Source organism: Malus sylvestris, chromosome 13 (assembly GCF_916048215.2).
Source record: "Malus sylvestris chromosome 13, drMalSylv7.2, whole genome shotgun sequence".
Classification (NCBI taxonomy): domain Eukaryota; kingdom Viridiplantae; phylum Streptophyta; class Magnoliopsida; order Rosales; family Rosaceae; genus Malus; species Malus sylvestris.
The window spans coordinates 15,395,301-15,409,456 of NC_062272.1; the positions used below are offsets into that span (position 1 = coordinate 15,395,301).

The 14,156-nt window shown below is 37.3% G+C and overlaps 1 protein-coding gene and 1 pseudogene across 1 annotated transcript; both read left to right on the plus strand.

Annotated features, from left to right (window-relative positions):
- The first annotated feature begins 523 nt into the window (after window positions 1-523).
- LOC126595646 (sugar transport protein MST4-like) lies at window positions 524-3,403 on the plus strand. The gene is made up of 5 exons (XM_050261946.1): window positions 524-829; window positions 1,217-1,539; window positions 1,858-1,982; window positions 2,093-2,384; window positions 2,497-3,403. The coding sequence occupies exons 1-5, from the start codon at window positions 697-699 to the stop codon at window positions 3,157-3,159; spliced, it is 1,536 nt and encodes a 511-aa protein (XP_050117903.1). The 5' UTR covers window positions 524-696; the 3' UTR covers window positions 3,160-3,403.
- Window positions 3,404-5,055: 1,652 nt separating this feature from the next.
- Window positions 5,056-13,803, plus strand: LOC126595657 (sugar transport protein 13-like; annotated as a pseudogene).
- Window positions 13,804-14,156: the final 353 nt, after the last annotated feature.

The following is a 14,156-nucleotide window of genomic DNA, read 5'->3' on the forward strand; positions in this document are numbered from 1 at the left end:
TAAAAATAGTTTAAACATAAAAATCTTTATTAACTAATATATTTACTTATTACAAATTATTTTATATGTCAAAACATACAAATCTTAATTAACTAGCTAGTATCGTTAAAACAAAACATTTTTCTTATAAATAGAGAAGTCTTAAAATAAAAGGGTAATTAAGAATGCCTACATTTAGAAAAGCAACACTGATTATATAACTTCAATCACTGATAAACTTAGTAAAATGGAAATTTAGATTGCCTACATTTAGCTAATATTAAATCAGAAAACGAGAATAGTTCTAGCTGAATGAGGATCTAATTTTGGGCTGTCTAAATATATCTTGGTCATGAGTAAGACTAAGCAAAGCAACAAGAAGGAAGAGTAGATCAGAGTTGACGCCATGTGGAAAGGTCCTGTCCATGCAACTTACTAAGTCATGACAGTCATCCATTTTATACGTGGTTCACTCTCTGTCGCTTTCAGGTCTTGAGGTCGTCGGGTATATAAAGCCTCTCAAGGACACCTGATTTCACCGAGTTAGTCTTCTTCTTTAGTTGAATTCAGGTCTTCTAATATATATATATTTATATATATAAATATATGTCCACACACTTTTATGTATGTAATTAATTAGATACTACGATTAACTAACGTGTATCAAAGTAAGATCAGTAGTGAAAAAAAGAAAAAGAAACAAAGAAAGCAGAAGCAATGGCAGGTGGTGGATTTGGGGCCGCAGGAGGAGGCGGAGACTTTGAGGCAAAGATCACTCCTCTTGTGATCATTTCTTGTATATTGGCCTCTACCGGAGGCCTCATGTTTGGTTATGATGTTGGTATTTCTGGTACGTACCTCGCAGTAACGTGCCACTAGTTCATGCATGCCATGCAACTCGATCTAGACAGGGCCTGTTTGGGGTTACTTTTGAAATTTTGGTAGGGTTAACAACACTTTTTGACAACCAAGAATGTTTTTATTGCGTTTGGTGGAAAAACTTAAAACTGCTTGGCAAAAAGCACTTAGGCAAGCATTTCTAAAAAAAATGCTTATGAAAAGAAGTGATTCAATTCTTACAAAAACAAGGGGTTTGTGCCAGATAAGCCCCTAGGTAATGCATGCATTTATTACATTCGGTTTTACAAATAAAGCTCAATTAATCAAGAATTATATTAGCTAGGTGAACGTGAGTATTACTTCATCTTGTCCGACGAACAAATATATGCAAATGCAGGGGGTGTTACATCGATGCCAGAGTTTCTGAGGGAATTCTTCCCAGGCGTGTATAGGAAGAATCAACATCCTGGACGTGAAAGCAATTATTGTAAATACGATAATCAAGGCTTGCAGTTATTCACGTCTTCACTGTACCTCGCTGCTTTGGTAGCAACCTTCGTCGCCATGCACACTACCAAATCGCTAGGTCGAAAGTTAACCATGTTGATGGCTGGCATTTTCTTTTTGATCGGAACAGTTTTTAATTTTGCTGCCCAGAACCTTGCCATGCTTATCATTGGAAGGATCTTACTTGGTTGTGGAGTTGGTTTTGCTAACCAGGTTCAAATAGCAAACTCTATAAGGATAATGCTAGAGAGACTAAATTTTTAAACTAAATTTGCGAACTAGATGATGTGTCACTAATAGGAAATAAGCACGTTAAAACACTCAAGCTATAATCCAATTATCAACAACCACATCATTTAGTTTACAAAATTTAGTTTAGAAATTTAGTCACCCTAGCATTACCAAAACTCTAAATTATATTAATGATATTAACTATATATGTTAATCAGTAAATATTTTCTATCTAACTAATTAAGTTATATATATATATATATATATATATATATATATATATATATATATATGATGCAGGCGGTGCCACTTTTCCTTTCAGAGATTGCACCCACAAGAATTCGTGGGGCACTTAACATACTCTTCCAACTCATGTGCACTATTGGCATTCTTGTAGCAAACATGATCAATTATGGAACTGCCAAGTAATTAAGCCAGCTCCCAACTTCACCCAAGTTATTATTAAATATAGCGCGCGCACATAATTCCAAGTACTTACTAATCATAATGTTTATTTAAATCATTTGTGTTGCAGAATTAAAGGGAACTATGGATGGAGGATATCACTAGGTTTGGCTGGTGTGCCGGCCATCTTGCTAACTGTGGGCTCTCTAATTGTGGTAGACACTCCGAACAGTTTGATTGCTCGTGGTAAGTTAGAGGAAGGAAAAGCAATTCTTAAAAGGATTCGGGGTGTGGACAATGTCGAACCAGAGTTTTTAGAAATTGTTGAGGCAAGTCGTGTGGCTCAAGAAGTGAAAAGTCCCTTAAAAAATCTCATGAAGCGTAGGAACAGGCCTCAGTTGGTCATTTCAATTTGCATGCAGGTGCCTATGTGAGAGTTAACTAGTTATATCTACATAAGTATATTATAATTTGGAGCCTTACTAGTAATGTATATCATATAGTCTGACATGTTATGTTTCTACGTATGTACAGATTTTTCAGCAATGCACTGGCATTAATGCAGTCATGTTCTATGCTCCTGTTTTGTTCAGCACTTTGGGATTCAAAACCGATGCTTCCCTTTACTCATCTGCAATAACAGGAGCCGTCAACGTCCTTTCAACCATTGTATCAATCTACTTTGTTGACAGAGCTGGCCGCCGTGTACTCCTGCTAGAAGCAGGTGTCCAAATGTTTCTTTCTCAAGTGGTGATTACAATTGTGCTGGGACTCAAAGTTAAGGACGATGTTAACAACCTTGGACATGGATTAGGAATCCTTGTGCTGGTTTTTGTGTGCAGTTTTGTTGCCTCCTTTGCATGGTCTTGGGGACCTCTTGGGTGGTTGATCCCTAGTGAGATTTTCCCACTAGAGGCTCGTTCAGCTGGCCAGAGTGTGGCTGTCTTTTTCAACATGCTGTTCACATTTATTATAGCGCAGGCCTTCCTATCGATTCTTTGCCACATGAAATTTGCCATTTTCTTGTTCTTTGCAGCTTGGGTCTTCGTCATGACAATCTTCGTAATCTTTTTAATTCCGGAGACCAAGGGAATACCCATTGAAGAGATGACTGAAAGAGTCTGGAAGAAACACTGGTTCTGGAAGCAATATATGGATGAGGTCGAAGACGATCCCAAGGGCAAGGCTGATGCTTGAACCATCTTTACCCTCTTATTCCTCTGCCTGCCAGTTTATTAGTTTAAGGCTGAGGGGTTCTTCATTAGTTATAGGAAGTAGCTTCATAGTGCACGCTCTCTGCATGCCTTTTCTTTGACATGGCTTCATTCATTAAAACTAAATCAAGCAAAGGTATACATTACTTTAGCTTGGAGAATAAGCTCTCTGCATGTGATCAAATGCAATTTTTTTCTTATCCAATTAATGCAAATTTTAAAGGTTATGTTGTGTCTCCTTAATTAATTATTTTACTACTCTAATCGCGCATTAAACAACAAACCGTATGTACGTATAATATTTCAATTTCTACCCAAAATATGACTTTAGCCCCTAAAATTAAATTTTCTTCACAAAAAATCCGTCATAAGTTTTTTACTCAAATAAAACCCATTAACTAGATTCCACATCAGCAATTTCATTAATTATATTTGACTTTACACATTTAAAAAAATTTATGCCCAAAACACCCCTATCTGAATGTTTGATGTACACAATTAGTTCCATATAGATTGTCAGAGAGAATTAATGATTTTACAAAAATAATAAATAATAAATTTATTGCCTAATATATAATAACAACAAAACATGCCTAATATATGTAATAGTACATGCTTAGTTAAGTCAACAAACTATATTTTACATATAAATGTAGGTAAATTATTTCACACACATATATATAACCAAAAAAAAAAAAAAACATGCCTAGCATACATAGAAATTCATGCAAAATAATTTACCTACAAAAAATGTTATTTGATTCAGTGCACCTATTATTCAAATTTTAAAATGTTAGATTGCTTAAAAAAAAAGCAAAATAATTTCCCAATTATATGTAAAATACATACAAAATAATTTACCTACATAATAAAGTAAACCCAATGTATGCAAAATACATGCAAACTAATGTACCTACATAAAAAAAAATGTTATTATTATATTCAATACTATTTTACCTATTCTTTTGTACACATAATAATAAAATGTGCCCAATATATATGATGATACCTACAAAATATATGTTATTTGCTCATCATAAATTTACATATAGGTAGATTAATTAGTATAATATGTTTGATCATATATGTAGTATTGTGCTGCTCATCATAAATTTACATATAGGTAGATTAATTAGTATAATATGTTTGATCATATATGTAGTATTGTGCATATATTTGAAAGTATAGTAGTACTATATATGTAGGTAAACTATCTATCTATCTATCTATCTATTTGTGTGTGTATATATATATATAGCTTATGGTAGTATTATATACGTTTGAACGTATATATGTATATATATATATATATATATGTGTGTGTTAGGGGTAATAATCTGCAATAAATTATTTATTCATTGTAATTAAGGCGAGTAATAATATTTATTGATTTATTTTGAATATTGTGGTACAAGTTGTAAATATTTTGTATTAATAGGTCAATTACTTTCCTACATGGCAATCACTTTTAAATTTGGGTTTTATTTGAATGTTTATAATTAGATGAGTTTTTATATAAGAAATAAGAGTTGCAAGGGTCTATATCTAAAGAACCCAAATGTGGCCCTTTTCTAATAATACTCCGGATACACTCGATCAACTTTAGTTACAACAAACTTCTTTTTAATGCCTAACCAAGTATATCGACAAAGAATCCCAACCATGTATTACGCTTTGCCACTGCCTAAATAATCCATTTTCTACGCAGTTCACTTGCTGTTGCCTTGAGGTCATATATGTTGACTTGTATAGTTTCCTATAATTTAGGATTTCCTAGTTTAGGATGGATCCCGTGTAATATGGGAGAAATCTCTTTGTAATCTCCTGTAATTTTTCTTCCCCATTTGGTTAGGATTAAGATTGTATATTATACATTTTCTTGAGAAGAATAAACATATCATTCTAAGCATTCTCTTCTTAGCACCAAAGCCAGGTCAAAAAAAAAAAAAAAAGGAAAAAACCCCTAGTTACGATAGCATTGTTGTGGCTCAACCGTGTTTGGTGTGACGACCTTGATTAGCGAGCAATTATTGGTGTTGCTATCGCTCGATCAGTGAGCGACTATTGTCGTTGCTACCCTTTCTGAATTCAGAATGAACAACAAGCGACACCTTCGTTGCTAACTTGAATTTGTCGAATCATTTCACTCTTCGTTGTGTGACACGACAAACTAGTTGGTCTATTTGCTTCTGATTTGATTAGAAGCCGTGAAGGATTGCACTGATTACAGCCCATACGACTTGTGCCGCTGTGCCGTACCCGACTCGAGGTCCGATGACCCACGAACAAATGCAGATCTCGACCCACTGGAATTGCTATCTGAACCGCGAAGCCATATCGAACCCTGACCTGCATCTGCACTGCTGCAATCCTGAGCTTTGATATGTACTCGCATCTTCTGTGACTTCTGTCAGCCACGAAGAACCAACCATCACCGCTACTCCAATCTGTTTTGAACTGCTGCTATTTTCCTCGCTAGAGTCTTGAACCAAGGGGAATTAAAATGGAAGAGAAAAGAACTAGTGGTGTTAGGCATTTTTTAATCTTTTTTGGCCCATACTGATTGCGACTGTGCTTGGGCCAAGTATATTTGGAGATTGGGCTTTTATCCATCACTTACTTTGTACCGAGAGCAATGGTAGGCCGAACCCGTCGAATCAATAGTAACTAGTCCAAAATTCTTGGACATTCTTCTTATCGTCCATCTAGCAAATGTTCTCACTGCGGTTTGGAAGGACATTCGAAAAATCAATGTTTCAAGCTTATTGGTTATCTTGATAATTGGGACAAGACTTGTGACCCCCGTTATGACAAGTCGCGTGCATTGATTACTGATGTTAAGGTAACTTCTGATCATATAGGTAAAAATGGTAAGGCTTTAAATGTTTCTACATCTGTTACGAATAATACATGGATAATTGATTATGGTACTACTGAACATATGATTTGTGATTCTAAACAGGTACAAACCCTAAAACCATCCACTAAAACTGTCGTTAGTGTTGCCAATGGTAATGTTGCCCCAATTATTGGGGAAGGCGATGTCTCACTTTTTGATACCCTGAATCTTGATTGTGTACTCGTTGTTTCTTCTCTTGACTATAATTTATTATTTGTTTCTCAAATAACTATCACCCTACCTTGTCTTGTGATTTTTTGTCATTCTTTTTGTATTTTTAAGGATATTCTTACTCGCAAGACGATTGGTTATGGTATTAAGAAGGGAAAACTTTACTACTTGGAGCTGACATCGAACAGTTCCCGACTATTGACTCAACCTCTTGCAGTGGAAGAAAATCAGGGGGATATGAATAAAGCTTCGGAGATTTGGTTGTGGCATTGGACTATCTGCGGAGGTTGTTTCCTAGCCTATTTGTTAAGCATGATATTTCTAACTTTAAATGTGGTGTTTGTGAAATGGCTAAAAGTCATCATACTTCGTTTCTGCCTAGTTTGAATAAAAGTTCAATCCCATTTATGATAATTCATTCTGATGTTTGGGGACCGTCTAAAACTGCTACACTTGGTGGTGCTCATTGGTTTATTACTTTTATTGATGACTGCACACGTATGACTTGGGTTTGTTTGATGAAATCCAAAAGTGAAGTTACTTCTTTGTTTCAGCAATTTTACAAAATGGTACAAGTAGAATATAAGTCACAAATACAGGTTCTCAGGAGTGATAATGATGGCTAATATGCAAACTCTGAACTTCGTGCATTTCTTGATCATCATGGTATTGTTCATCAGACTACATGTCTATATACTCCACAACAAAATGGTGTTGCAGAACACAAGAATCGTCAGCTTCTAGAGGTTGTTCGTGCTTCTTTGCTCGAGGCGTGTCTCCTGTTATCCTTTTGGGGAGAAGCTTTCACCTCAGCTGCGTATCTCATGAATCGTGTTCCATCTCGGTTAGTCAACTTTAACTTTTTCTTTATATGTTGATGCTCATACAGTTCCTAATCTTCCACCTCACGTGTTTAGCTATGTGGCTTTCGTTCATCTTCATAAACAACAGAGAGGTAAGCTTGAACATTGGGCCTTACGATGTGTGTTTGTGGGGTATGCCTCAATTAAAAAAAGGTATTGTTGTTATCACCATTCGACGAAAAAATTGTTTGTCACTATGGATGTTGTGTTTCATGAGAATGATATGTACTTTGCCAATCTCGAGTCTGCACTTCAGGGGGAGATTTAGACAAAAGTTCAAACTCTTGATTACCAAATATAGATAATGTGAATGATTTGGATTTAAGTGGTGATGTCTTGGAAATAAGTGGTGATCATTCACACACAAACAATGATGTGAATGAATTGGAACTGAGTGGTAATGTCTTGGAGACAAATGGTGATCATTCACATGCAATGTTGAAAATCTTGAAAGGGACAAGTCGACATCTCTAGATAACTCACTGCCTGATAGCTCACTGCCAGTTTCCTCACCACCAGATAGTCATGTGTCACCAACTACCTCACAGTTGACCTTGAGTCCCAATAACGATAATTAATCATCTTCGATCTCAAATGCACCACCACCACGTCGTCTCCTTGATCGTGTCAACCGAGGTATTCCTAAACTTACTTATGAAGCCGACACTAAATGCAAAACTAGGTATTCGGTGAGTAAGCCCAACCCTGAGTCTAATGTGTTATACCTATTAAGTAATTATGTGTCTACCAATCACCTATCAGAATCAAATAAGTCATTTGTGCATCAATTATCTACTGTATCTATTCCTAACAGTGTGCATGAGGCTTTTGCTGATCCACGTTGGGAAGCAGCAATGAATGAAATGTTGAAGTCTTTGAAGAAGAATGCTGCCTGGGAGATTACAAACTTCTAGCTGGCAAGAAACTTGTGGGATGCAAATGTGTCTATACAGTGAAGTACAAAACTGATGGGACGGTGGATCGCTTTAAGGCAAGACTACTAGCAAAAAGATATACTCAAAAATATGGAATTGACTATACAGATACATTTGCCTTTATGGCCAAGATCAATACAGTATGTGTTTTGTTATCCTTGGCTGCAAATCTTAATTGGCCATTACAGCAGTTCGACGTGAAGAATGCCTTCTTGTATGGGGATTTGACATAAGAGATTTACATGGAACTCCCACTAGGGAGTAACGTTCCAGATATGCATAGACAAAAGGTGTGCAGGCTTCAAAAATCATTGTATAGGTTGAAGTAGTCCCTAAGAGCATGGTTCGGTAGATTTACCAAGTCTATTAAAGCATTTGGATATAAGCAAAGTAATTGTGATCACACGCTGTTCTAAAAACGTCGGAATGGAAAGCTTACAACACTCATTGTCTATGTGGATGACATGGTAGTTACCGGTAATGATCCAGATGAGCGTGCAGCCTTGCAAAAATATTTAAGTACATAATTCGAGATGAATGATCTTGGGTCTCTGAAATATTTTATTGGGATTGAGGTATCAAGGAGCAAGTCAGGAATCTTCCTGTCACAGAGAAAGTATATTCTTGATCTGTTAAAAGAAATTAGCATGTCAGCATGCAAACCCCTAACTACTCCGTTGGTAGAAGGAATGAAGCTGAGCATTGATCTAAACCAAGTACCGATGGATAAGGAGAGGTATCAACAGTTAGTGGGAAGATTAATGTCTTTGGCACATACTAGACCAAACCTTGCTCATGCCTTGAGTGTCGTTAGTCAATACATGCATGATCCAAGAGAATAACACATGAATGCAGTTATGAGAATATTGAGTTATTTAAAAGGAAGTCCGGGGAAAATGGATTTTATTTAAGAAGAATAGTCATTTCAGTATTAAAGGTTATACGGATGCTGATTGGGCTAGTTTGAGTGATAATAGGCGCTTAACATCAGGTTACTTCACCGTTGTTGATGGAAATATGGTTACTTGGATAAGCAAGAAGCAGGGAGTAGTATCAAGGTCGAGTGCAAAAGCGGAATACAGAAGTATGGCCCTTGGTATTTGTGAGATTTTATGGCTTAAACTACTACTACAAGATTTGGGTGTCAAACATAGTCAACCGATGAAGTTGTTTTGTGATAATAAGGCTGCTCGCGATATTGCTCGTAATCCAGTGCAAGATGATAGAACTAAACATGTAGAGGTTGACAGGTTCTTTATTAAAGAAAAGTTAGAAGGTAAAATAATTGAAGTGCCTCCAATTAGAAATGAAGATCAAATAGCTGACATTCTCACCGAAGCAGTTTCTAGTGAACAGTTCTCTAAGTTTCTAGACAAGTTGGGCATGTGTAACATATATGCACCAACTTGAGGGGGGGTGTTGATTTGTATAGTTTCCTATAATTTACGATTTCCTAGTTTAGGATGGATCCCATGTAATCTAGGAGAAATCTCTTCGTAATCTTCTGTAATTATTCTTCCCTATTTGGTTAGGATTAAGATTGTATATTATACATCTTCCTGCAAAGAATAAACATATCATTCAAAGCATTCTCTTCTATATCTAGTATATAAACCCCCCTCTAGGACACACTTTTCATTGTACCGAGCTATTCAAACCTTTTCCATGAGGTCGTTAATGTGTAATTTAAAATCCACACTTCAACCAAATTAGATACTGAGAGTTAAGGCGCAGCCAAAGTAAGTAATTAATTCTGAAGCAGAAGCCATGGCCGGCGGTTGATTTGCGGCCTCCTCAGGAGGCGGAGACTTCGAAGCAAAGATCACACCTCTTGTGATCATATCGTGCATAATGGCCGCAAGCGGAGGCCTCATGTTCGGCTATGATGTTGGCATTTCAGGTTCACACAAATGCACACTTATACAATTAACTATTAACGTTTTTTCTTAAAAAAAATGATTAGAGTTTATGGATAATTAATTTTGTTGAATTCGTATATGGTTATATAATGCAGGGGGCGTTACATCCATGCCCCATTTCCAAAAGAAATTCTTCCCGGCTGTGTATAGGAAGACTCAAGAACCTGGACTAGAGAGCAACTACTGCAAATATGATAATCAAGGCTTGCAGGTGTTCACATCTTCATTGTACCTGGCTGCTTTAATATCAACCTTCATTGCGTCGTACACAACCAGATCACTAGGCCGAACACTAAGTTGATTGCTGGGATATTTTTCATAGTTGGAGCAGTTTTTAATGGTGCAGTAATACCTTCTCATGCTTATCATTGGGAGGATCTTGCTTGGTTGTGGAGTTGGTTTTGCTAACCAGGTGCAAACCATAAAATCTTAATCTTATCTTCTTTTAAAGAAAAATATTCTTTTTTTTTATAAATTACCTGCTTCTTGACTACTGACTAGGATTTGCATGATGTCTAGCTACCTTTTCCTATTACATGCCTTGAACACAATATAATTACTGATCAACGTAATATATTTACAGGCAGTTCCGCTTTTCCTTTCGGAAATTGCACCGACAAGAAGTCGAGGGGCACTTAACATCCTCTTCCAACTCGATCAATATTACCATTGGCATTCTTTTTGCAAACCTTATCAATTACGGAACTAACAAGTAAGCCGGCCCAATCTTGCTAGCTAATTCAAAAGACAAAATCTGAAGTTCTGAGACAACAAATTTTAGTGTAGTAATTTGTTCCAATCACTTGAAAGAATATACAACTAAGTAATATTTTGTGTTACCATACATGCGCAGAATTACGGGAGGATATGGATGGAGGGTATCGCTGGGTTTGGCAGGGATTCCTGCAGGTTTGCTAACCTTGGGGTCGCTCATTGTGGTAGACACTCCTAACAATTTGATTGAACGAGGTAAGTTGGAGGAAGGAAAAGCAGTTCTTAAAAGGATTCGTGGTGTCGACAATGTGGATCCAGAATTCTTAGAGATTGTTGAGGCAAGTCGGGTGGCTAAAGAAGTGAAGAATCCCTTCCAAAATCTCCTTAAGCGTAGGAACAGGCCACAACTGGTCAGTGCAGTTATAATGCAGGTGTTCCAACAATTCACTGGCATCAATGCAGTCATGTTCTACGCTCCGGTTTTATTCCAGACCTTGGGGTTCAAGAGTGATGTTTCCCTATACTCCTCGGTTATAACAGGAGCTGTCAACGTGCTGTCAACCGTTGTATTAATCTACTTTGTCGAAAAAGCTGGTCGCCGTGTTCTCTTGTTAGAAGCCGGTGTCCAGATGTTCCTTTCTCAATTGGTGGTTGCTATAGTTATGGGACTCAGAGTCCAGGATAACTCTAACAACCTTACTCCAGGCTTGGCAATCCTTGTAGTGGTTATGGTCTGCAGCTTTGTGTCTTCCTCAAGGAAGAAAATATCAGTAATATCAGAAATATCGGTAGTCCGAAAACACGGAAATATCGATGGAAATATCGGGATAATATCAATATCGATAAAAATTACATGGAAACCACGGAAATTGTAAGAAAAACTTGGAAATTTTTATTGAAATTTTGCAGGATGTTTATTTAGTCAATTATCTATTAGTTTATCACAAAAAATTGGAAGGAAATGCATTGCATGATGGATTTAACTGATTTAAGTTGATTATATAGCGAGCTGGCAAACATTATGAGTGTAGAAAATATGTAGTAATTAATTAAATAAGTTTAAACACACCATAATCATTTATATATAATGCAAATTTTCAAAGTATAATTCATGAATTAATGTTTAATTGACGATAAATAGAAAAGACTTTAATATGGAATTAACCTTCACCTTGTCCATTTGTTCTAACACTTAAAATAAACTATGAATATTAACTTAAAAACGAAAATTGTTAACTTGACACAAAAATTAAAAACCTAAAATTTCTTATTTCCCACCCTCAAACTTAAATCACACATTGTCCTCAAGGTGTGGAAAAGAAAGAACAATCTAAAAAAAAAAAACTGGAACTAAGATAAACTAAACTGTGTAAAACATGAAAATAAAAATGAAAGAAAATAACTAACATAGAATGAATTAACAGAAAAATAAAATAAAAATTAAAAAAAAAAGACCTGGTGTGTCAAACTCAGGAAGATGAGGAACAAAAAGCTCTGAACAATGGGCCATGATTGACGGGCAGCCAATGAAGAAGCCTTGAAAATTTTGACCTGGGCCGCGAGAAACTTACAAGTTGAATAAGGCAACCCAATTGCAGCTCACATGCATGCACACACGTGCACCATAAAACCCTAGCTGCGGTTTTGATCTCACATTGGATGCTATGCATCCATCTGCCTCGAGCCTAGAGCCGAGCCAACGGCTCTCTTCTTTGCATCAAACCCGGAGCCAAACGGCTCTTTATGTCCATTCCTTTGTTTTTTTTTTTTTTTTTTTTTTTAATTGTGGAAAAATGAAAAAGGCCTTCTGCAATTCCTTGACTCCCGAGCCGAACGGCTCTCCATCTCTCATTCGAACCATCATTTCATTCTCTCTCGATCCTTCTCTTTCTCTGAGCTCCCTTCTCCCCCTTCTCCCCCTTCTCCATTCTCCCACACACACGCACAGAGACCCAAGGTTTCTCGATCCTTCTCCCACACACACGCACAGAGACCCAAGGTCTCACGATCCTTCTCCCACATCGCCTTCTGTTCCTCCCTCGTCGGCGCCGTCTCTCTCCTTTCTCTCTGCACCGAGGGTCCGAGACCCACATACACACACGCACACCATCGCACCTGCTTCAGGAAGACACCCATCATCATCAGCAACCTCGTCTTTCTCCCTCTCCTTCTCGTCTCTGCAACTCGACGAACTCCGGCAAGGCCGTGGGTGTCGACTCACTTTCCGAACACCTCCGACCGTTTCACGGCAAACTTCATATATAAAAACGTTCATCTCGTCTTCTATTTCATTTTCATACCTAGATCGGAGTCTAGGGTCTTGTTTTACAGTCGGCCGGAGCTTCTACAGCTCCGGCGTTCTTCTCCGAGTATTCCCATTCCGATATTATCGATAATTTCGATAATATCGCGATATTATCCCGAAAACCATTTGGATAGTGAAAAAAATTTCGGTTCCTCTAAAAACCGATAATATCGGCGATATATCACTGATATTATCGGCATTTCGGACCATGGTCTTCCTTTGCATGGTTTTGGGGACCTCTTGGGTGGTTGATCCCTAGTGAGACATTTCCCCTAGAGGCTCACTCGGCCGGCCAGAGTGTGGCTGTGTGCATCAACATGCTCTTCACCTTTATTATAGCACAAGCCTTCCTCTCAATGCTTTGCCATATGAAGTTTGGCATTTTTTTGTTCTTCACTACTTGGGTTCTTGTCATGACAACCTTTGCCATGTTCTTAATTCATGAGACCAAGCGTGTCCCAATCGAAGAGATGACAGAAAGAGTCTGGAAACAACATTGGTTTTGGAAGAGATTCATGGGTGAGTTTGAAGATGATCGCAAGGCATATGCTTGAACTAAGATTTTACAAGATTCCGGACTCTGAGGCTTCGAAGTTCTTCTTTTAGTTCAACTAGCGTCACAACACGAGCTCTCTTTACATGCCAAATGTTTGTTTAGTTAATGTTTTGAGAGGTCTTAGTACCAGTTTGGCACAGCTAAAATTATATATAAAATAAATAAATAAATAAAAAAGCAGTTATGAAAAAATGTTGGGAGTGAAATGTGTTTGGTAAATGTAAAAATAAGTGCTTTTTTTCCAAGTTCTAACCAAAATAAGCAGAAAAATGGAAGCAGCATTTTGCTGCTTCTCAAAACCAGCTTTTTTTTCAAAGTAGGCGGATGAACAATAAAGTTTAATGAAACTTTCTTAAACCCAATTATACCCTCTTTCTCCTTCTCGCTTCCCTCATTGTATCAAATCATCAAATCCGATTGTTTGAGAGGACGAGGTCCCTCAGCGAGTTGAATCCGGCACTTGATGCAAGCTGAAGATATACGGGATGAAGGATTGACTGTTGATTACCAAGGTCGAATTCAAAGAGCACCAAGGTCAAATTCAGAGAGCTCCATTCCATTGACACGGTCAAATTCAGAGAGCTCTGACGAATTCAGAGAGCTCCATTCATTGACACA

Coding starts and splice junctions, on each gene's coding strand:
- LOC126595646 (XM_050261946.1), top strand. CDS start 697: ATGGCAGGTGGTGGATTTGGGGCCGCAGGAGGAGGCGGAGACTTTGAG. Junction 1,983..2,092: donor ATCAATTATGGAACTGCCAA/GTAATTAAGCCA, acceptor TTTGTGTTGCAG/AATTAAAGGGAACTATGGAT. Junction 2,385..2,496: donor TCATTTCAATTTGCATGCAG/GTGCCTATGTGA, acceptor ACGTATGTACAG/ATTTTTCAGCAATGCACTGG.